Below are 22,948 nucleotides of genomic sequence, written 5' to 3' on the forward strand. Positions count from 1 at the left end.
GGGAATTAAAGCACTTTCTACTCGTCTTCGAGGGCTTTATCCTCTCAAGCCCAGATGGGCCCATCTACTCTGCGTGGAGGGTCCGACAAAGACCGTTGTAAGCTGGCAGGTTCTCTCTCAATATTCTGGTGCTGCAGTTAACGGTGAATATGTGCAGACATATGGCCATAGCTGGTGCGTTAATCATATTCATATAGGCTGTTTGGCAAATTCGAAAGGCCTTCAGCCCCGGGTAAGAGCAGTGAGAGAGTGCACTTCGCCATCTGCTTACTTCTGAATGTGATTTCTAGTGGAGATAAGTAAGGCTGAACGGTAACCAGGCTGCAATATCGTGACATTATTCATTGTAGTCAATTAACAATGCCTGGCGGCAAGAATTTCAGAAACCACGGCCAGAGAAGGTAAATAAATTTGGTTTATTCGTCATAACAGTTTCACCCCCATCCCTCATACATATTTGTATAGTACAAGAAGTAAACATGTGCTATTTATTAGAACTTCTCACTTTCTAACTGAACTTAAATGAGCCTATACATGTCTTCTCCTCTCCTGTGCCTGTCTGCTCAGTCTGTGACGACAGGACGTAATCGTTTCAGCCAGCGTTCCACCGACGCAGGACTTGCTGCAGTCAAGACTAAATGAGGTGGATAACATGGAGGGCGATCTGAACGCGCTCCGAGGCCGCCGTGGGTGCCACTCCGCCCTCGGCGCAGTTAAGAGCTCACTTGACTGTGCAGCCAGTGGCACTAATGTGCCGGAGAGGGCTCGGCGAGGAACTCACTTCGGCGGTTACAGCGCGGATGACCCCCAGTTCTTCACCTTCAGAGCAGACCGTCCGCCAGACAGTCACGTAAAGGTCATGCAAATTCATGCACAAAGTCACAAAACATGCCAGGCTGCGTCCACGCATTCTATACATCACATGGAAAGAAACCGAAAAAAAACAAAAAAAAAAGTTCAATGAGCTCCGCCCACTAGACTGTGACTTTTCATTGACCCATTTGTACAGCTCCCTCGTTGACCTTTTCTCCATTTCTTTCCCTGACGGAATAATTCCCAGCTAGTCATATGACCGGTTAGCGTAGGCCTGCATGTAATGAATGCCAATAGGAATGCATTTTAGGAATAACCAGTCAACAACTTTGTAACTTTTGATGTTTTCTGCTCCCTGCTTGCGCTGGGTTTGTTTTTTTGGGTTTTTAAATGTTCCAGACAGGGAAAAATCAAGGTCCTTTATTGCTGACGAACCCGGTTCCTTGTAGAAGTCTTTCTTTTTTGCTGTAAGTCCTAATGATAGAACCCCTAAATAGCTTCTCTGCAGCCCCCCGCTTGCAATGTGCGGCCTGGTATTAACAATCGGCATCTCGGCCATCGCTGCTTTTTGTGACAAACGGCAGAAAAGGAGATCGTTTGGAGACCAACTTCACCCGGGGGAGGCCCTGTGCACCCGTGCCTACCTGCCCGCCCTAACCCCATCACGGCGTGCAGCTGGCTGCCGGCCGGCCTTATCCAGAGGCAGATAGGCGCCCCTCGGGAGATAAGCCTCCACTCAAGTCAGTCTCCCTGCTCTGCGTCTTGTGATAAAGATGAAGCGTACAAAAGTGGTCTTCTGAGAAGGAGCTCTCCCAGCCATGGAGCTTTTGTCTACCGACGGATGGGAACACAATAAATATGAAGGGAGGAAAGAAAATAAATAAATAAATACAGGCATATGGCGCGACGCCTATTGCACAAAAAGCAGACCTAAGTGTTTCCCGTTTTCAACCAGCTAGTGTGAGTGGTTTCTTTAGGTTCATATTGCCAGGGAGAAGGAAAAGCCACAGTGGCAGACTGGTCTGCTGCATTATAAGGTTGTATTGATGGTTTCATTGCTTTCAGCATGTGATCATGGAGGGGAAAAATAAATAAATAAATAAATAATAATCTATGCAAATATACTTCTCCTGAAAACCATTAAACGAAGCAACGAACGTCCCCTAGATACTAACTGCAACTTCACACTTGAAGATCAAAAAACAACATTAAAATGCTGGTTACAGAGATAACAGTCTTATTAAACACCAACTACAGTTAATAAACGCTATGCTCGGCGTGGAGGCTACTGAGGCAGACTCTTGCATTTTGTCACGTTTAAGGAGACGGCGTGGGTGTTGCACATTGGGAAAACGAACTGGGGGGAGGGAGGGGCTCCCTCCTTCAGGCGTAGGATATTGGATTATGCATTCCGAACCTGCTTAACATATGCACACCCTCACTTGCCCAAGAGAACACTGCGAGACTGTAAAGCTACTCCCACACAACAAAGTATTGTATTATTTTTTTTGCCCCCACTTCCCTTGAGTCTTCGAAAAGTGAAAGGCAAAAAAAGAAAGAAAGAAATAATAAAACCAGTAGGCAGTAAAGTAGAAGGGCTGCTGCTACAAGCGCAGGGCAGTAAGGTTACCACGGTCTCCTATGGCAGGTTGACTAAACAAGTCGTCTTTGTTAGCTAATGGGTAGGAGTACCGAGATCCTGACAATTCTACGCTGTACACTACAGAAATAAAAAAAAAAAAAAAAAAAAAATGAGATGTGGATGGAGAATAAGAACGGCACAGAAGCACGTACGGAACATAAAAGGCAGGCGGGATGAAAGAACGGGCAAACAAAAAATGAAAAAGGACACCAACATGTAGGACCTGACTGGAGTTTTATTAATCACCTTTTAAAAACATGTATAAAATTGGTCCGACTCAGAAACAAGGCACGTAATGTCTTGGTTCATGATCTCAGTGTTTGCATCAAGCATTCCCTATATAAAAAAAAAAAAAAAAAAAAAAAAAAAAAAAAAAACACATCCAAATTGACCGAGGTTAAAATTTCTTTTTTCCGAGCAGCAAGACAACCATGCAAATGCGAAACCACGGGATGCAGACTGGGTTGCTCTAATAGTAGGTCTCCCTCTCCACCCAACCTGAAAAAGAGAAGGGAGCTTTAGTGCACAACACCATTACAATAGCCGGTCTCTGGTGGGATGACTGCATGCCGTAAGAGATTAATGAACTCGTTTTGGCAAGGGACCACATTATAAAAAAAAAAAAAAAAAAAAAAAAAAAAAACACCAAACATTCAGCAAAAAACCTTGCTGTTTACCTCCTGGGTTACGTCGAAGGATAAGTTTTCGGATCTCGTCATAAATAAAGATGAGGAGGGAGTAGGGGAAGGCGCAGAACCACCAGTTGGGTCTGGGTGGGGTAAGAAGAGAGGAAAATTTTTTTTATTTTCATTAATTTTACAAGACTGAGACAAATGCCAGACCACAAATAATTAATGAAAGTTATGAGACCAAAACGGGAGAAATACAAAAGCGTGAAGACTAACGACCTTTACGCTATTATTCACGTTTCGCCAAATGATGATCTATTATTCATACACGATCAAGAGATAATAGAGGGAGATCTAGCCTTACTTCAGAGGGTACATTCTGAGAGCAACATCCATGCCAGGGCAGTAGGACAGGAAGGCAGCCAGGGCAGTCTCCTCAAACAGTCCAAATATTAGGATTTTGTTCCTGGGAAGGACATAAGAAGGCAAGTGTCATTTTGGAGATGTTTGGAGATGTTTGGAGTCCCCCTTCCCCCCCCCAACCCCACCGAAGCTCCTCAACTTACTTCATTCCTTGCTGGAAGACCGAGTTCCTCCTGGTTTTACAGATGATCAAGTCAGCCCACTGCACAATCACGATGCTGGCAAAGAACGCCGTGTGGCAGGTGAACTCCACGATCTTCCTCTGCTCGTAGGTCTGGGACGCAGCAGGAACTCAGGTCAGCGGAGGGGGAGATAATGCAGGAAGCCGCACCAGCCGGCAGAGGCACACTCACCCACTGCTGCCCATAGCTGTCCTCCAGGTCGTTGACGTACTTGTCGTCCCAGTTCACGCGTATGCCCAGCAGCGTCGAGGGCAGGAATCCATTCTCGGCGAGAATGACAAAGTACGTGAAGAACCCAGCCAACGCCTGGATCATGCCTGATGGGTTGAACATGACGCTAATTAAAACTCGAACCGCCGTTTCTTAAGTCTTAAGTGAAGTGATTGTCACTTGTGATACACAGCAGCACAGCACACGGTGCACACAGTGAAATTTGTCCTCTGCATTTAACCCATCACCCTCAGTGAGCAGCAGTGGGCAGCCATGACAGGAGCAGGCGCCGGGGAGCAGTGTGTGGGGACGGTGCTTTGATCAAGGCCACCACTGCACCCGTCGGTCGGGGTGGGGGATCGAGGCCACTCACCTATTTGCCCATAAGCTATGCTGATGAGCCTCTCGTTCACCAGCTTGTCTGTTTTGGGGTTCCTTGGCTGTCTTTTCATGATGTCGCTCTCAGCTGCCTCGTAGGCCAGGGAGATGGCAGGAACCTGGGACGGTTGAAAGAAGGGCACTGTTAGAAATGTCCTTGTCCGTGTAGAAAACGAGATCTGAGAAGAACTTACCATGTCAGTTCCCAGATCAATGCAGAGGATGGTGACGGTTCCCAGAGGAAGAGGAATGTTGGCAATGATGAAGAGCAGGAAGGGCGTGATTTCGGGAATGTTACTGGTCAGCGTGTAGGCAATGGACTTCTTCAGGTTGTCGAAGATCAGGCGACCTGTGTTTCAAGAGTAAATGTAGCCTGTTCACCTACATGAGCTACAACGAAGACAAAAGCCAAGGTTGAGTCTTTCACCTTCTTCCACGCCAGTGACAATGGAGGCAAAGTTGTCATCCAGGAGGATCATGTCAGCAGCCTGCTTGGAGACGTCAGATCCAGCAATACCCATAGCGACGCCGATATCAGCTTTCTTCAGAGCAGGAGAATCGTTGACACCATCTCCAGTCACAGCTACAATGGCGCCCTGTCGTCAACACAGGAAAAGCAACGAGACTAAGAAGACAAAAAAAAAAAAAAAGCATAAAGGCAAACCCTCTCGCAAGCAGCTGAGCGACGTGCACTACCTGGCGCTGGCAACCTTCCACGATGATGAGCTTTTGCTGAGGAGAAGTTCTAGCAAATACAATCTCAGTGTGGTGCTTCAGGATATCGTCCAGCTGCTCTGAGCTCAGGTCCTTCAGGTCACCACCATGGATCACACAGGCCTTGGCATCTCTGAAGACACAGAACGGCATTTAGGTAATGTCCACGTGAAGGACATGTCCACGACCGGCCACTGTCTAAATCATTTACCTGGGGTTGACTTCATTGATGGGAATGTTCAGGCGGGCGGCGATGTCCTCAACAGTCTCATTGCCCTCCGAGATGATGCCCACACCCTTAGCAATGGCCTTTGCAGTGATTGGGTGGTCACCAGTCACCATGATGACCTGGATTTGGCAACAAAATGAACAAGGTGAAGTCGCCACATCTGGACCAAGGTGTCTGGACAGAGCAAAAAGATGCGGCACCTTGATCCCAGCACTCCTGCACTTGCCCACAGCATCTGGCACAGCAGCACGCGGTGGGTCAATCATGGACATGAGGCCGACAAAGCAGAGGTTCTCCGTGGGGAAGTTGACGTCATCCGTGTCAAACTGGAAGTCTTCAGGGAACTGTTCATCTGGAAGGTAGAAGTGGCAGAAACCTACAGAGGAACAGAACATAGCGTAACGTTAGAACGTCCCAGTTTGGTTTTTGTTAAAGGGGGGAGTCGTGAGGTGCAGAAAAGGCAGAATTTTACCCAACACTCGCTCCCCCAGGCCACCAAGTTCCAGGTAAGCATTCTGGAAAGCATCTTTCATTTCATCGTCCAAGGGCTGCTCTTTGCCCTGAATCATGATGGACGAACAGCGGTCGAGGATCCTCTCTGGTGCACCCTTCATCACCAGCAGGTGCTTCGGTTCCGAGCCGTTGGCGTTCTTGTGGATGGACAGCTAGCGGGAAAAAAAAAAAAAAAAAAAAAACGGGAAAAATGAAGGACGCACGTTCTGTAAACAGGTCCTTCAACGGTTGCAGGAGCGGCGGCCCCACGTACCTGGTATTTGTTGGTGGAGTTGAAGGGGATTTCGGCGATCTTTGCATACTTGTCTCTCATGCCCTTAACGGATCCGCAGCAGAGCTCAATGCATTTCAGCAGGGCGGATTCCGAGGCATCGCCAGCCACATCTCTCTGTTTGTACAAAGATGACCTTTTACACGTTTCGTTCAAGGTTAGAACCACCCCTCCATAAAACAGGTCAGTCTTTCTAGAAGAACCTGTACAGAACCGGGGGGAAGGGTCCACAATGGACGTTTGTTGTCTGAGTAGGTATTTAATGGGCGCCCGCAGTAACAGGGCGAATGAGCGGGAATTAGGGCTTTACGGGCAGAACATTGAAGCCCTTGGACGAAAGGTGCTCTACTGCCAGTAGGGCTGCCAAGGGTTACGCCCAGAGAGGGCAGACAAGACTTAGTTGTGCTGTTCAACAATCAAGAAAAACAGGCTGGTTTAAAACAAACTGTTACTGTGGGTCCTGGACTCGATGGCATTTAATCATACAGTACCGCTAGTAAAAAGAAACTGTAAAAATGGGATATGTGTGGAATTATAATCATCCACTATAATTTAATTGTGCGTGTGTGTACACACACATATCCATGTACCCACTCTGTACATATAATCATACATATACCCATTGTACGTGTAGATAAATACATATACCTATTTAAAGTTTTCATATACATTTCCCAATACATACATTCATATTTTGTGTTTCTAGATTGTATAGTGTACATTTTATACTTTCTGCCGTGACAATGCAAATCTCTCACTTGTGGAACTAATAAAGGTTTATCTCATCTTATCTTAAATGCAAAAAATAAGGAAAAAATGAACATGATGAACCTTGAGGATGGGGACATTTTCCTGGTCGGCCAGGAAGACGGCGCGGTTGCACAGGCCGGCCACCCTCGCCAAGGCAGCCCAGGTCGCAGAGCTGCGGTCGAAGGAGGTTCCACTCTGGTTCTCAGTCGTGTCGGCCTCGTGGATCTGGTTGTCGAACCACATGTGGGCCACTGTCATGCGGTTCTGGGTCAGGGTTCCGGTCTTGTCGGAACAGATGGTGGAGGTGGACCCCAGAGTCTCCACGGCTTCCAGGTTCTTCACCAGACAATTCTTCTTGGCCATACGTTTGGCAGTCAGGGTCAGACACACCTGTGGATACAAACTAGAGGTGTGAACCATCACTGGCCTCACGATTCGATCATCAATGCGCCGGTTATTGAATCACAATACGTTTTTCTACATTACATTTTCAAAGGGGCTAAGGCCTCGTTTCAGGACGCCTGAACCAGGTGAGTGGCGCTGTACTCAGATCAGGCCGCCACAGTCGCTACCGGCACCAAGCAACGTCATTATGAGATAATGAATTATGTTCTGCACTGCAGAATTAGTAAAGTAAAGTGAAGTGAAGTGATTGCACACAGTGCACACAGTGAAATTTGTCCTCTGCATTTAACCCATCACCCTGAGTGAGCAGTGGGCGGCCATGACAGGCGCCCGGGGAGCAGTGTGTGGGGACGGTGCTTTGCTCAGTGGCAGCTTGGCGGATCGGGATTCGAACAGGCAACCTTCTGATTACGGGGCCGCTTCCTTAACCGCTAGGCCACCACTGCCCCATTAAGAGATCATTTCAGCACCCCTAATTCAAACATGTAACAATGCATAACAGCAACCTATATTACACTTACAGTAACAGTAGCCAGGAGACCCTCAGGGACGTTGGCGACGATGATTCCTATGAGGAAGATGACCGCCTCCAGCCAGCTGTACCCAAGGATCAGGGAGAGGATGAAAAAGGAGACCCCCAAGAAGACGGCAACGCCGGTGATGATGTGGATGAAGTGCTCGATCTCGATGGAGATGGGGGTGCGGCCCACTTCCAGGCCTGAGGCCAGAGTGGCGATGCGGCCCATGACGGTGCGGTCGCCAGTGTTGATAACGATGCCTCTGGCAGTACCTGCATGGAAGGGGGAGATTAACACGGTTTTAACACAAAATGTTTACCGCAGAAGGAATGCGTTTTAAAATGTTGAACACTGAGCACCTTCAACACAGTTGGTAGAAAAGAAAGCAATGTTCCGGGTTTCCAGGGGGTTGTCGTTGGAAAAATCAGGGGTGCGAGTCTGAGGCTCTGACTCTCCAGTGAGGGAGGAGTTGTCCACCTGAAAAGGATCCAACGGTAACACCGACTTAGCACCTGAAACACACGCATCGCTTTCTCCCTCTTGAGGGAACACGCAGACTCGCCTTGCAGCCATGAGCAGAGATGATACGCAGGTCAGCAGGTATGCGGTCTCCACCTTTCACCTCCACCAGGTCTCCAACCACAACCTCCTCGGCGTTGATGCTCTTTTTCTCACCATCGCGTACAACCAAGGCTTGCTGTGGGAGAGCAGAGTGTAATTCATATTCAAATTTTATTTGTCATATACACAGATCATACACGGTATGATATGCCGTGAAATGCTTTGGCGACTGCTACTGACCTCAATATTGCAAATGTTGAAAGTTATACAATGAACCAATATGCAAAATCACCAAATATTACACTTTTATGGCTTTAACATAAAATATGTGTAACAGGTAGGGTGAAGGTGTGCAAATGAGTGAAGTCAAATGTGTATAAAGTGAGTAAGTAAGTAAGTAAAAAAAATGTAAAAAAACTCGGGAAGAAGCTCCTCCTCATTCTCTCTGTGTTGGACGCTGTATGTAGAGCGCACTGAGAACTTCAGTCAGACATGGTGCTGTTGTTACCTGGGGAACCAGGTTCTTGAAGGAGTCCATGATCTTCGAGCTCTTGGCTTCTTGGTAGTAGGAGAAGCATCCGGTGATCATCACCACAGCGGACAGCACAATGCCCAGGTACAGCTGTGGAGCGAACACAGAACGTGAGCGTGCTGGGCAACGCGGTGAAATGCCAACGTCAGGATGCCGTCCTGCTCACGTTGTCGGCTGCCGGTTCGTCTTCTGAAGCAGCCTGGATGCCGTAGGCCAGGAAGCAGAGAATGGCGCCGATCCACAGCAGCGTGGAGAAGCCGCCAAAGAGCTGCTTGCAGAACTTCACCCATTCTGGGGTGGTGGGGGGAGGGGTCAGGGCGTTCGGACCGTCGCGGTCCAGGATCTCCTTTGCACGGGCGCTCGTCAAGCCCTGCGGCAGAACAACAAAGATGACTCTCCAGGCACTAATTAATTACAGACTAATTAATTACTCTTTTTTTTTTTTTTTTTAATTATTATTCCAATAATTCTGAATTCAAATGATGACGGCTTGAAAAACAAAAAAAAAAAATCATGCGGTTCACATCATGTTTTTCATATGTGTCCGTGAGATCAGAACCAGCCGCTTTTTACGCCATTCGTGGCGTCAAGTGAACTGAACGCGGACCACTTTTCTGCTTACTGGAGCGAATCAAAGCGTCCACGCGGGAGTCCAGCACCAGCGTTCGGTTGGCTGCGTGTGACGCCGCGGCAACGTTTTCTTGCTGTCAGTTTCCGGCAGAACGCTGACGGCCGTTAAACAGGTTCGACCGCAGCCGAAACGCGTACGGCGCTCCGACTCGGCCACATCTGCATCGATTATGAGGATCGTTTCAACACGCCTCGTAATACGGCGTCATGAGACGTTGCCAGTCCTCTCAGCCAATCAGAACCAAACGTTTACCTGCTGCACATCCGCTACTCACCCTTGTCAGGTCAGTGCCAAATTTGCGATTGAGCTCATCCAGAGTCAGCTTGTGATCATCCTGCACATGGGAGGAGAGAGAGGAGATGGTTTATGAATGCTTTTATTTTTCTTTTTAATTACCATGAAGATTTATTATTATTACGATTTCATTGGTTGGGACTCACCAGGTCCACCTCCTTCTTCAGTTCATCCATGTCCTTGTCCTTCTCCTTCTTGCCCTTGGCTTTGGGCTTCTTCCCGCCCTGTTCTGAGGTTGCTGCAAGTTCATATTGCTCACGTCCTTCCTGGAAGCCACAAAAGACACGAGGCGTCATGATTTTAGCATCGTCCCCGCAGAAAGGGACAAAGGGCCGCGGCCTGGAAGAGCCCCTTCCAACGAACCGCACGAACTTTAGGGGATAGAGGCTCCATTTCCCCGTAAAGCCGCTTTGCGAACTCTTCTTTTGCGGAGCCGCACCGCAAATGAGGCCTGAACTGCTGCGTGGTAACGGCTTATAGCCACGTATCATGATGTCGTCACCAGATTGTATAATCCATTGTTTAAGCTCTTTACATTACTGTTTGATATTGCCAACGCAAATCCAATGGAATAATTTAAATACCCATCCTCTGATAATCTGAGGGATTATTGCTTACTCGCCATTAAACCGGCACAGTATAGACCCCGGGTATTACGCAACCTCCACGAATTAAAAGGTCCTGCTCTGAACTTTGAGAGCAATCAGCTGAGGGACGGGGGGGGGGGGGGGGGGGGGGGGGGGGGGGGGGGACGGCGGGGGGGGGGGGGACCCCGGCTCTCAGGCAGGCGTCCTGCCGGCCCTTAGTTCCCATAAACACCCTCTGAAAGCTTTACGCTCATATTTTATTCAGAGGCCATCATCAGACACACAGCATCTGCCTGCAGGTCATGAAGGTTTCGCAATCGTAAACCTGCACGTATGCTATATCTGTTATGAGGTCCAATCATTTTCTTTGTACGTTGATTCACGTCACTCATCATTTTTGCGTAATTGCTGGAACTCATCTCAACGTGCTTCGCTGTAATCTTTCAAATTGACATTTTTTTCCGCCTCAGTTTTACTGCAGTCTTTCTTTGCGTGGCTATTTCACTGTGCAAGTAGAGAATCATGGGTAATTTATTTGAAAAGCCAACCGCGGATCGTCCGAATGTGCGTCCCCCTGATACGCCACGCTCGGCTCCAGACTCGGCTTAATTAAACAGAAGGACATAAAACGGGAATAATTAAGGAGTTCCGGCTCTTTAAACGGCTGGGAGGACAGGGAAATGCTGCCGACTGGACGTGATGAAGACGATGTGAGACGTTTCATTAGAAGAGGTCTGGTCAGAGATGGACGAGTTTACAGCGGGATCCGACCGAACTGAATCGTTTCAACAACGATCTAGCATCCGTACCACCGCATTACGCAAGGAGCTGTATCCGCTCCAATAAAATATACATCTTTACAGTGTTGGTTATGCTACGTCACCTGATCCTCATCTTCCCAACACTCGGAAATTGTTCAGGGACCAACCTACACGTTCTTATAAAAGAATATCCATGACTTTTCAATGACTTAAGGCACATTTTTATGACCATATGTTGTCTGAAATTTCGTGTAAAACCGAACTTATGGCAACCCGAAAAGCTCAACGTAAACGGCAGCATTTCTTCCTCCATGCTTGTGCAGCCCGAGCCCGAGTGAAACGGACCAATCAGGTTCGGGCGTAGATCATGAGCTCTAGTTTACAAGACATGCGGCCTCGGAGGTGCTGGAACAGACCGCGTGGCTTTTCAAGACCTGGAAAATTCTCTTTTCAAATTTTCAAATAATGATTGTACGAACCCGGCCATCTAAAAGTGTTACGCACACACAAATAATCCTGATTGAAATATGAAAGTGGGAATAAGATAGAAAACAATATGATAACAGTCTCTTCCTCTACACATCATGATTCAATGATGAAATTAGAACGATTCTCTACGTGATGCACGGGACATTTTGGGAACTTTATCCGCATAACTAGTGTTCAGAACTATGAACAAGTGTGACGGGTATGTAGTACTTTACGACTGGGTAGTTCAGTATTAAATTATGGCAAAAAGCCATACAAGCAGTTTAAAATCAGCATCAACACTACAATTCTCACCGTGTGCTGCAGCTACGATGACACAGTGAAATGTGTCCTCTGCATTTAACCATCGCCCTGAGTGAGCAGTGGGCGGCCATGACAGGCGCCCAGGGGGGGGAACAGTGTGTGGGGACGGTGCTTTGCTCAGTGGCACCTTGGCGGATCGGGATTCGAACTGCCAACCTTTGATTATGGGGGCCGCTCCCTTAACCGCTAGGCCACCACTGAGCTGAAATCTGTGTAAAAGTTTATTTATATCTGCAATATCTGCAGCTAAAAGGACCAAGATGGTGGCGAAGCACGGGACAACAATGTCACTGGTCTAAAAGCTACACTTTTTAAATGGTTCAGCCAGTACTGGGAGTTAAAATGTGGTGCATTGTATGAATATTTTAATTAAGCCTGATTCAATATTCAGCATAACGTGTATTAACTAAACTTTGAATGCCAGGGTTATGATTATTTCCTTTGAATCTGTTGAAATTAGTAAAAATATTACATCGTGAGGAAGAAACCGTCTTTCAAAATATTATTATTTTTTTAGCATTTTGGTTTGATTTTCCAGAGAATCGCCCTCTAGGTATATTAACGTCGCATCTTAGACAAACAGCGGGTTTATTTTCACTCTCCAGTCCCGGAAACTGCGGGTCTAATTGATTTCACGAAGGCCACAGTCCTGCACCAACAGCGCAACTAGTCAGGTGATAGTGCAAATAAAAAGCCTCCGGGGGATCGGAGGACGCGGAATTCCTTTTCTGGAATGAGGTCTGAAGACAGCGGCCGAGGCGGGGCCCTTTACAGCGGACGTGGCCCCCTGCGGTCTTCCCATCGGGCCGCCGCACCTTCACACAAAGCGGAGGTGACAACCACGGACGTCACGGGCCCGCTTCAAAGGAGGACGCCGCGGACGGGGACCGCCAGCGCCTACGCTCTGGTCATTGGGTCATTTTATACGGCAGGAAGAGGGAGTTTGCGAGGCCGCCAGCGAAATAAAAGGGGGATATATATATATATATATACACACACACACATAAATCCATGAATTTGAACGATTTAAGGAGATAGATAGTCAATACTATCAATCGATCTAAATATCTTCTCCATACCGACCCGCCACCGTGTGTTGATTGGCCCCCGTCATTAACCGTACGGTCCAGCATGAGACAGGAAACTCCAAACATTACAAACACAAAGTATTAAAGGGACGTCTAATTCAACGCTAATCCACGATCTAGGTAGGTCGTCAATACTCAGAAATCCAATATCGGATCAATAAAAAAAAAAAAAAAAAAAAGAAAGAACGAAATCCTCCGAACGCGGCGGCACAGTCAAATCTGCCCCGGTGCTGTGGCCTGTGTGCCAGGAGAGAGGAGTCGGCCCCGCCTCCTCCCCTCGCGGGGACTTTGCCCCGTTGCCACGGGCAGCGGGGCCACACCTCTGGATATCTTGATGGGTGGAGTCACGTGTTGCGCCGCGCTCCCTTTGTTTCAGAGGGGGCTCATTGAAACCCGCCGCCGCGGCCAGTGTGAGTACGTCGCCTGTCCGTCCGTCGTTCGCCCTGACAGACAGACAGAGAGAGGGAGAGAGAGCGAGGGGGGGGGGGGGGGGGGGGGGTGCTACAAAATCTAGATTGTGTCACACTGCGGAGGAAGCGCCTGTCAAAAAAAAACCACACCTTCCTTTGCGACACTGCAGACCCTGCAGAACGTAAACCCCCAGTCACATGACCTGGAGGAAGGAACCCACAGCCACGGAACGGCCGCTGGTTTAGGTGACGCGCCAAAAAAGGACAGGACGTGTTCAAAGGAGCGGGCGGTGACGGAGGGGGAGGGGCTGCGGGGCGAGGGTCCGCCCCCGACGTTCCTGTCGCCGTGATGAGATCACGGGTGACAAAAGGGCCCACTAACGCGCGCCGACTGGCGAGCGGAAAGAATGTTAAGTCCTTGGGAGAGGAGGGACGGTCCTAACATAGCGTCCGCGCCGCCGGGGAAGGAATGAGAATAAACAGCTGGGCCCGGCAGCCACCACCTCAGACCCTCCCTCCCTCCCTCTATCCCTCCATCCCTCCCTCCGACAGCAATGCAGCACGGCGGCTCCCGCCACGCATCCTCCAGCTGTGAAGGCGCAATAAAAGCCTGGAGCCCTGCAGCAGGGCGTGGCTCTGGTTGCCGCTCGCTGATGGTGCAAGGGCCTCTGGGAATATTCTCCCCAAGTGTCTGAATTGACACACTTTCCCGTGGTCGACCACACGTGGGAATTACAACACGGTCACCTGGTGAGGAAAAACGGAAAAGTGAAATTATGATGATAATAATAATAATAATAATTATAAACCACGTGAAATGGTGACATGGAACTGTGGCCGTCGGTGACGACGTCACGTCACGCGGGTCTCGGACGGGGGGCGGGGCGGCCCGGGGGTCGAGCTCGCGGCTCCCGCGCTGGGAGGAAGTTACCGCCGGTCCCGTCGCCCGTACGTGCACACACGCCTCTACGCGTATACACACACTATATATATATATATATATACACACACACACACACACACACACACACACACACACACACATAACTTTTAAAAAACAATCGCAAAAAGCCACAACGCAGAAGCGGACTGGGGCCGACATCGCGGTCCTCGGCGCGGAAGTCACCCCCAACATCGCGGGCGTTTGAAAGAATCGTTCCATTCGCGTTCGACACTTTCGCCACGGTCTTTTTCAACTAAGTTTTAAATAATAAAAAATAAAAACACGACCACCTGTTAGAGCGACAAGACGCGTCCGCGGCTTTCCGAATCGGCAACCACAACTGTAAATGAAGGAGGGAAGATGAGGGGGGGGTTAAAAAAAAACGTGAGAGCACTTACGCCGCGTCCCATTTTTCCGATTTATTGTCAGAGACCCCTCGAGCGATCCGATGGCAATTTCATAAAACAAAATGAAAACGGTAAAAAAAGATTGTTAAAAAGTTAAAACGGACGCCGATATTGTTTTTTTTGGCCACCCTTGGATGCGTCCTGTCCACACGTGTCACTCCACCCGGACCCGCATCCAAGCTACCGCGTTTTTAACGCGGCCCCGATACTTATATACACGGAGTCTTTCTGGCGTGACGTCGACCCTCTTCGCCATGGTAACGCAGACGGGGGCGGAGCCAGCGCCGTGCAGGGACTCGGGGTGTAAATCACCCTCTGTCGCCAACTTCGCGTTGTTTAAGCTTCCGTGCATCAAAAATTAATAAGACAAAACAGAAATGACGATACAACAACGACAGGAATGGCATCTATTTCGTGGCCGGTGTCTCCGCATGAATAAATCTGTGAAGAATTGCTGCGAAGGAGCCCCTCTAGTTACATAAGTTGGGCAAATCATTTCATTATAAAATGCACCGGGTCGCATGGGAAATTGGTGGACATCGAGAGTGGGCCACTGGGGAAGGAGGAGCATACGTTATTGTTATTGTGCAACGCAATGAAAACGAAATTATAACCCCAAAGGGACTTTATGCTCATGCATATAACAACACATTTGGATATTGCAAACTTGGTACAGAATCAATGTGTTGAAAGGATCACAGGACTAAATGTTTAATGATGTGGAGCCAGATGGAGATTTCACATGTCGTATTATTCTTGATGCACCATGCTGCGCCAAGAGCACACGGAGGCTCTTTTCATGTCTGCATGAAGTTTTAACGCTGAAAATTGTCCAGAGCTGTACATCTTCAAAGTGAGGGGCTAAAAATATCATGAATTTTATTTGCACGCTGTGGGCTCCATCCTATAAATGTGTTGCCATGGAAACTCACGTTCCGGGCCCGTTCGGAGCACAGGGATGCGAGCGCGCACCAATCGAGAGCCCTCTAGTGGAGCATGCTCCAACATGGCAGGATGGATCTTCGGGTGGGGCCCTGAAGCCGAGCAGAACGGCGACGCGTCAAACGCAGATGCGCTTTCAGTCGAACTGGGAGCTTTGCCTGACATCGGTGCACGCTGCTGCCAAACTACTGATCGCAGGTACTGATCATGTTAACTGAAGCTCCTGCTTCCACGGGCACCATTCATTCAGGAAGGCAGGGGTGCCACCACAGAGGACGCCACGTTGTCAAGAGGTTTCATGCTAGTGACAGACGAATTTAGAAAGAAAGGTGCAAGATCTGTCACTACATCTGAGCGCAGGAGCGGGATTTGCCTCAAGCGGAATTATTTAAACGGTTTACTGGAAATATGGCTCGATCAAGAATAAGACCAAACGGTCATCTGTAGTGTCAGTGAAATGACGTTTATTTTAAAATGCATTCAGCGTCTCAGTTGACGTACAGCGTGTTTCATATAAATACAAAAAGACAAAGTATCTTCATGCACTGCAAAATGTTTTGGACCTTTTGTAGCAGATGCTAGTAGTATGTCTCCTTTTCCACCCAACCTGAAACAGAGAAAATGAACAAGTGTGACTTAAGCAGTATGACATTGTCGTTCTTCGTGCAATTTGACCTCCTGTCGTACCTCCTGGGTTTCGCCGCAGGATATATCTTCTCGCCTCGTCATAAAGGAAGATGAGCAGCGAGTAGGGGAAGGCACAGAACCACCAGGAGGGTCTAAAGAGGAGCAGAGGAGCAGAAAGCTGAGTACAGTCCGGCGGCCACACTGAGCGTGGAGGAAGTCTATGGGCAGACTCGTGGCCCGGAGCATGCAGGTGTGGACTCGTCTCCCCACGCATGGGCCACTTGTGACCTTATTTCGTTGCCCTGGATTTTAGATTCAAACACCCGGTAGCGTCTTTCTTTGGTGTGGAGATGCGTATGATATTTAGTGCTTTTTTAACGAATTGTCGTGAGCGTGTGAGTAAAATATCTGGAACGTGAGAATCCGAGTGTGTCCATGAAATGTACTTTTTGCGGGGACTGTCTTTGGTATCATTGTTGGAGGGTGTAACCATGGTGGCAGGGTCTGTAGACAAAATATAGTTTGAAAGCGGCCCAAACAGAAGCTTATGTGAGCCATTTAAGGCTTATGTGCAATCTATATGCCATGGAGACTTTTGATGGGAGGTCCAGCTATGAGTTATGAAAGGGAGAGGTAAATACACAGTGAACTCACTTGAGAGGGTACATTCTGAGGGCAACGTCCATGCCTGGGCAATAGGACAGGAATGCAGCCAGGGCAGTCTCTTCAAACAGTCCAAAGATGAGGATTTTATTCCTGGGGTTAAGAGGGATTACAGAGACAGTGAGGATTCTTCGTACGTGAATGCACAGGCTCTTCTCGAACTTCAGGAGTCAACAAGAGCTTAAAAAAAAAAAAAAAAAAAACACAGACGCAGGCCTCCAGGAAGACTAAACAGATAGCGGAGGCCCGTGGGAACGCAATGTGCCTGGCTTACTTCATTCCCTGCTGTATAATGGAGTTCCTCCTGGTCTTGCAGATGATCAGATCGGCCCACTGCACAATCACAATGCTTGCAAAGAAAGCGGTGTGGCATGTGTACTCAACAATCTTTCTGCGTTCGTATGTCTGGAAAAATTGGAAAAAGAATGGTCATCGGAAGAAACCGAGACAAGATTTAAGGGTGCTGGACATTATTCTCATTAGTTTTATTCACATTTACTCAATGGAACGGCAATGCTGACGTTCCTAACCAACAGCTAGGTGGGAGAGGAACATTTAATCGTAGAAGATATTGAAGTAATCAGTGTATGACTGACCCACTGCTGTCCATAGCTGTCTTCGAGGTCATTTGTGTATTTATCGTCCCAGTGGACGCGCATTCCTATGAGATCTGCTGGTAGGAAGCCGTTTTCAGCTAGGATCACAAAGTAGGTGAAGAACCCAGCTGTTGCCTGCATCATGCCTGAAAAACAAGAGACAACCCGAGGCTGAGGACGAGACTGCGACGCCCCAGACCCTTTACACACAGGCGTCCCGACTTGCGAATCGTACCAATCTGCCCGTACGCTATACTGATGAGCCTCTCATTCACCAGCTTGTCCGTTTTTGGGTTTCTGGGCTGTCTCTTCATGATGTCGCTCTCAGCTGCTTCATAAGCTAGAGAGATTGCAGGAACCTGGAACACGGAACAGCAGCCTCGTCGTTTTTTAGAACAAAAACTGATGTGTTGTCCAGAGTATTGACAGGTAACATGTCCTCAGTATGGGAACTTCTTCAATAATGTAATGGATGCATAGAATGCCATACCATGTCTGTGCCCAAGTCGATACAGAGGATGGTGACAGTGCCCAGAGGCAGGGGAATGTTGGCGATGATGAAGAGGAGGAAAGGTGAGATCTCAGGGATGTTACTTGTCAGAGTGTAGGCAATCGACTTCTTCAAGTTGTCGAAGATCAGACGACCTGTTTAAAGACATCAGTGAAGGTCCATCCCACCACTTCCAAGGTTTGGTTGACCTGTTTAGTAAAAACCAATCACCTTCTTCCACGCCAGTGACAATGGAGGCAAAGTTGTCGTCCAGGAGGATCATGTCAGCAGCCTGCTTGGAGACATCAGATCCAGCAATACCCATAGCGACGCCGATATCAGCTTTCTTCAAAGCAGGAGAATCGTTGACACCATCTCCAGTCACAGCTACAATGGCGCCCTGTGGTTAAAATAAACAAGGAAACATACATGAAACTCGTTTCATAACTTGTTCTTCTCTTGAAGAAAAGTGGACTTGTGTGATACCTGACGCTGACAGCCTTCCACAATAATGAGCTTCTGCTGAGGGGATGTTCTGGCAAACACAATTTCAGTGTGGTGCTTCAGAATGTCGTCCAGGTGCTCGGCGGTCATGTCCTTCAGGTCACCCCCATGGACTACGCAGGCCTTGGCATCTCTAAAGATACAGAGGAGCCGGTTTAGTCTCTTCCGGTAACTGGTGTGCTCTATTAAACAGGGATGAGTGTTCATTTTACCTGGGGTTGACTTCCCCAATAGGGACATTCAAACGAGCAGCGATGTCCTCCACTGTTTCGTTGCCTTCAGAGATGATGCCTACACCTTTAGCAATGGCCTTTGCAGTGATGGGATGATCACCAGTCACCATGATAACCTGGAATGAACAACAATCCGAAGGGTTAATCTCCACATCTGGACCAAGTGGTTGAGCCGGTAAGCTTGATGAAATGATGTGGCACCTTGATTCCAGCGCTTCGGCACTTGCCCACGGCATCTGGCACGGCGGCACGCGGTGGGTCAATCATGGACATGAGGCCGACGAAGCAGAGCTTCTCGGTGGGAAAATTGACTTCTTCGGTGTCAAACTCAAAACCATCAGGGAACTGGTCATCAGGCAGATTGAAGTGGCAGAAACCTGATGATGGAGCAACATTTGATTCAGTAAAACTGAAAAAGACTTCAGTGGAGCATTTTTTTTTCAAGTTTAAGTGAACCTTACCCAGCACTCTTTCTCCAAGACCTCCCAGTTCAACGTAGGCATTCTGGAAAGCATCCTTGATCTCATCGTCCAGGGGCTGCTCCTTGCCTTGAAGGATGATGGTGGAACAGCGGTCCAGTATTCTTTCTGGGGCTCCCTTCATCACCAGCAGATGCTTGGTCTCTGAGCTGTTGGGGTTCTTGTGGATGGAAACCTGCCGAGACGCAGTTGACATTCAGTCTCAGGAACAGAGTCTCAGTGTTCTTGTGCTGCAGTCATTTCATGAAACCTTCACCTGGTATTTGTTCGTAGAGTTGAAAGGGATCTCGGCGACTTTATTGTACTTCTCTCGCATTTCCTTCACCGAGCCACAGCACAGCTCAATGCACTTAAGCAGGGCAGATTCAGAGGCATCGCCGGCTGTATCCCTCTGCAATGGAGGACATGTCATGAGTTGCGAATGACTGCACGTTCCCATTCGACAAGACCATCTACTGAGCGTACTGTAGAACTAATACTAAGGAAAGCCATTACGCTGACCTAAAACAGCGGGAGTTACGAAATGGCTGTCATGTTTCTTGTGATAACATGTTTATCTCATTGGATCTTGGGCCTGCTGCACAATCTGCATATTGTAAAAATACATTTTTGCTTGGATAAAAGAAACGTTGGGAAGCAGGAAGAGGTGTCTCAGCAGAGGTGTGACGCAGATTTGTGGTGCTTTTACCCACCTTGAGGATGGGCACATTGCTCTGGTCGGCCAGGAAGACGGCACGGTTGCACAGGCCGGCCACTCTCGCCAAGGCAGCCCAGGTAGGGGAGCTCCTGTCAAAGGAGGTTCCACTCTGGTTCTCAGTCGTGTCGGCCTCGTGGATCTGGTTGTCGAACCACATGTGGGCCACTGTCATGCGGTTCTGGGTCAGGGTTCCGGTCTTGTCGGAACAGATGGTGGAGGTGGACCCCAGTGTCTCCACGGCTTCCAGGTTCTTCACCAGACAATTCTTCTTGGCCATACGTTTGGCAGTCAGGGTCAGACACACCTTGGGAAGACCAGGAATAATGGTAATTTCACACATTTGCATGGTTCCATGTCGGTGCCAGATATGAAACAGGCAGTACTCAGGGTGGTAGTAACACACTCGCCTATGAACCAGAAGACCCAGGTTCAAATCCCACTTACTAATATTGTGTCTCCAGGGGGGGACTGTCCCTGTAACTACTGATTGTAAGTCACTCTGGATAAGGTACTCACAGTGACAGTAGCCAGGAGTCCCTCTGGCACATTAGCCACAATGATGCCGATCAGGAAGATCACAGCTTCCAGCCATCCATACCCCAAGATGAGGGAGAGGATGAAAAATGACACGCCCAGGAAGACAGCCACGCCCGTGATTATGTGAATGAAGTGCTCAATCTCGATAGCAATGGGGGTTTTTCCTCCCTCCAAGCTGGAGGCCAGGGTGGCAATTCGGCCCATGACGGTCCGGTCACCGGTATTAATAACAATTCCCCTGGCAGTCCCTAAAAATGGTAATGATTTTTGAGTTAATATGCCGAAAATGTACCTTAAAAACTCATGTGAGGTTTTTAATATTTGTACCTTCAACACAGTTTGTGGAAAAGAACACAATGTTCCTGGTCTCCAGGGGATTTTCATTGGAGAAATCAGGTGTACGAGTCTGGGGCTCCGATTCACCAGTCAGGGAAGAGTTGTCCACCTACGAACAAATTCAACAATAAGGAATAACAGGAAAAAGAAAGAGAGAAACTAGAGTTGATTGATTGGGTGTCCTTGGAAGGCTAACCTTGCAGCCATGCGCAGAGATGATACGAAGATCAGCGGGAATCCTGTCTCCACCTTTAACTTCCACCAGATCCCCAGCCACAACATCTTCGGCATTGATGCTCTTTTTCTCTCCATCGCGGATCACCAGGGCTTGCTGAGGTGGACCAGACATGTGTCTTCCAAACTCATTCGCTATCATTCACTATCATTTTATGTAAAAAGGGCACTTTTTACCTGGGGAACCAGGTTCTTGAAGGAGTCCATGATCTTCGAGCTCTTGGCTTCTTGGTAGTAGGAGAAGCATCCGGTGATCATCACCACAGCGGACAGCACAATGCCCAGGTACAGCTGTTCGTGGCGATAAATTCAGCAGTATGTGACCATTACCTGGGTTTCTGACACAAAAAAAAACGCCTAATACCAAAATACAAAACCAGAAAAAAACACTCACATTATCATTGGCTGGTTCATCTTCTGCGGCAGCCTGGATGCCGTAGGCCAGGAAGCAGAGAATGGCACCGATCCACAGCAGCGTGGAGAAGCCGCCAAAGAGCTGCTTGCAGAACTTCACCCATTCTGGGGTGGTGGGGGGAGGGGTCAGGGCGTTCGGACCGTCGCGGTCCAGGATCTCCTTCGCACGAGAGGAGGAAAGACCCTAAAAAAAAAAAGAGACAGAGTTCTCTGTACAAACTGTTCGGAAGGTTAATTTTTTACGACATGAATCCATGCCATTTACAAGGTAGTGTACAATGTGACCTTTGCTCAAGGTCAAGGTTACACTAGTGCAGTGGCGTGAAATATTGTAAAATATGTAACTTGTTCTCCAAAAATTCTAATGACAAAGCATTTTTATCATAACAAACTACAAAACTTTAGAGAGACTCTGTGATTGTGCATCGCTTTGTCAGCATATATTGCTTCCTGCAAAAATGCACACCCAGAACATAGTTTCTTGGTGCTATGACCTTGAAGTGAATTTCCATAAAATAAAGTTGAAAGGTTCAAACACACTTTTTATGTTTCAGATCTTTCATTTTAGACACACGTGCAAAAAAAAAAAAAAAAAAAAAGGAATTTTCTACAAATCAACTCTTAGTATCTTACTCTGGTCAGGTCTGTTCCATATTTGCGGTGAATTTCATCCAAGGTCAATTTGTGGTCATCCTGAAGGAGTGAAAAGTAATGACCTGTTATCTCAGCTTGACTCATCATAAAACCGTTTGTGTTTGCACTTTTTTTATTGCCGGGGCCACCCAACAGGTCACATCTAGCACATGCATTAAAAAGACAGTTAGTCTGAATCGAACGCAATCGGTCCGGTTTTCTCATACAAATCTGAATCTTGTAAATACAAAGTTTATTTTCTTCATAGATCAATTAGATCGTGACTGTTTTAAGCATTCAGCCCTTTTTGGAAGTTTCTCAATCTTGCGCACTTACCAAATCAACTTCCTTCTTTAGTTCGTCCATGTCCTTTTTCTGCTTTTTACCCTTTTTCTTCTGCCCTCCATCTTCAGAGGTTGCAGCAAGTTTGTATTTGTCATTCCCATTCTGTGATAAGCAGCCCGAAGCACATAAAAAGTAAAGCAAAGGGACAAAACACTTAAACAATGTGACACTGTAGCCCCTGAGGTCAGTGTACGTGAATAGATGTGGAATTTTAGCATTTAAAAAACCCTCGATTGAAAAGGCAAGTCGTCAATGTCACAGGGGTGACTTACGCCGAGCCCCATGGTGCCGGGCGTCCGCTAGCGTCCAAGTTCCAAAGGTGATCGTGAAGCCTCCGCCCTAGTCTTCCTCTCACCCTCTCAACAGGCGCATCAGAGTTCCCCGACTGGTCGCGCAGCATTCACGCCTTTTTATAGCCTGCCAGCGTACCTGAGTGGGAGGGAGGTGGCTTGGGGGAGCAGGGAGGAGTTTGGCCTTGCTTTTTTAATATAGTAGAGCATTCAACCTTCATTCAACCGTGTAGGTCATTCAAAGG

The 22,948-nt window shown here is 48.0% G+C and overlaps 2 protein-coding genes across 2 annotated transcripts; both read right to left on the bottom strand.

The window, feature by feature from the left end:
• Positions 1-397: 397 nt before the first annotated feature.
• Positions 398-14,857, bottom strand: LOC114789871 (sodium/potassium-transporting ATPase subunit alpha-1). The gene is made up of 22 exons (XM_028979296.1): positions 14,675-14,857; positions 9,842-9,961; positions 9,676-9,735; positions 8,937-9,140; positions 8,747-8,860; positions 8,240-8,374; positions 8,037-8,154; positions 7,681-7,949; positions 6,836-7,144; positions 5,987-6,121; positions 5,693-5,885; positions 5,421-5,596; positions 5,203-5,339; positions 4,974-5,124; positions 4,705-4,873; positions 4,472-4,626; positions 4,273-4,396; positions 3,861-4,006; positions 3,651-3,781; positions 3,449-3,550; positions 3,133-3,224; positions 398-2,953 (listed from the first exon to the last, which is right to left on the bottom strand). The coding sequence occupies exons 1-22, from the start codon at positions 14,684-14,686 to the stop codon at positions 2,925-2,927; spliced, it is 3,081 nt and encodes a 1,026-aa protein (XP_028835129.1). The 5' UTR covers positions 14,687-14,857; the 3' UTR covers positions 398-2,924.
• A 1,210-nt stretch (positions 14,858-16,067) lies between these two features.
• Positions 16,068-22,812, bottom strand: LOC114791313 (sodium/potassium-transporting ATPase subunit alpha-1). Its single transcript, XM_028982060.1, has 22 exons — positions 22,686-22,812; positions 22,405-22,515; positions 22,069-22,128; positions 21,416-21,619; positions 21,199-21,312; positions 20,984-21,118; positions 20,779-20,896; positions 20,431-20,699; positions 19,910-20,218; positions 19,474-19,608; positions 19,200-19,392; positions 18,940-19,115; positions 18,718-18,854; positions 18,488-18,638; positions 18,233-18,401; positions 18,002-18,156; positions 17,747-17,870; positions 17,512-17,657; positions 17,190-17,320; positions 16,907-17,008; positions 16,313-16,404; positions 16,068-16,232 (listed from the first exon to the last, which is right to left on the bottom strand). The coding sequence occupies exons 1-22, from the start codon at positions 22,695-22,697 to the stop codon at positions 16,204-16,206; spliced, it is 3,072 nt and encodes a 1,023-aa protein (XP_028837893.1). The 5' UTR covers positions 22,698-22,812; the 3' UTR covers positions 16,068-16,203.
• Between the last annotated feature and the right edge of the window lie 136 nt (positions 22,813-22,948).

The sequence above is a fragment of the Denticeps clupeoides genome, chromosome 5 (genome assembly GCF_900700375.1).
Source record: "Denticeps clupeoides chromosome 5, fDenClu1.1, whole genome shotgun sequence".
In the NCBI taxonomy this organism is placed as follows: Eukaryota; Metazoa; Chordata; class Actinopteri; order Clupeiformes; family Denticipitidae; genus Denticeps; species Denticeps clupeoides.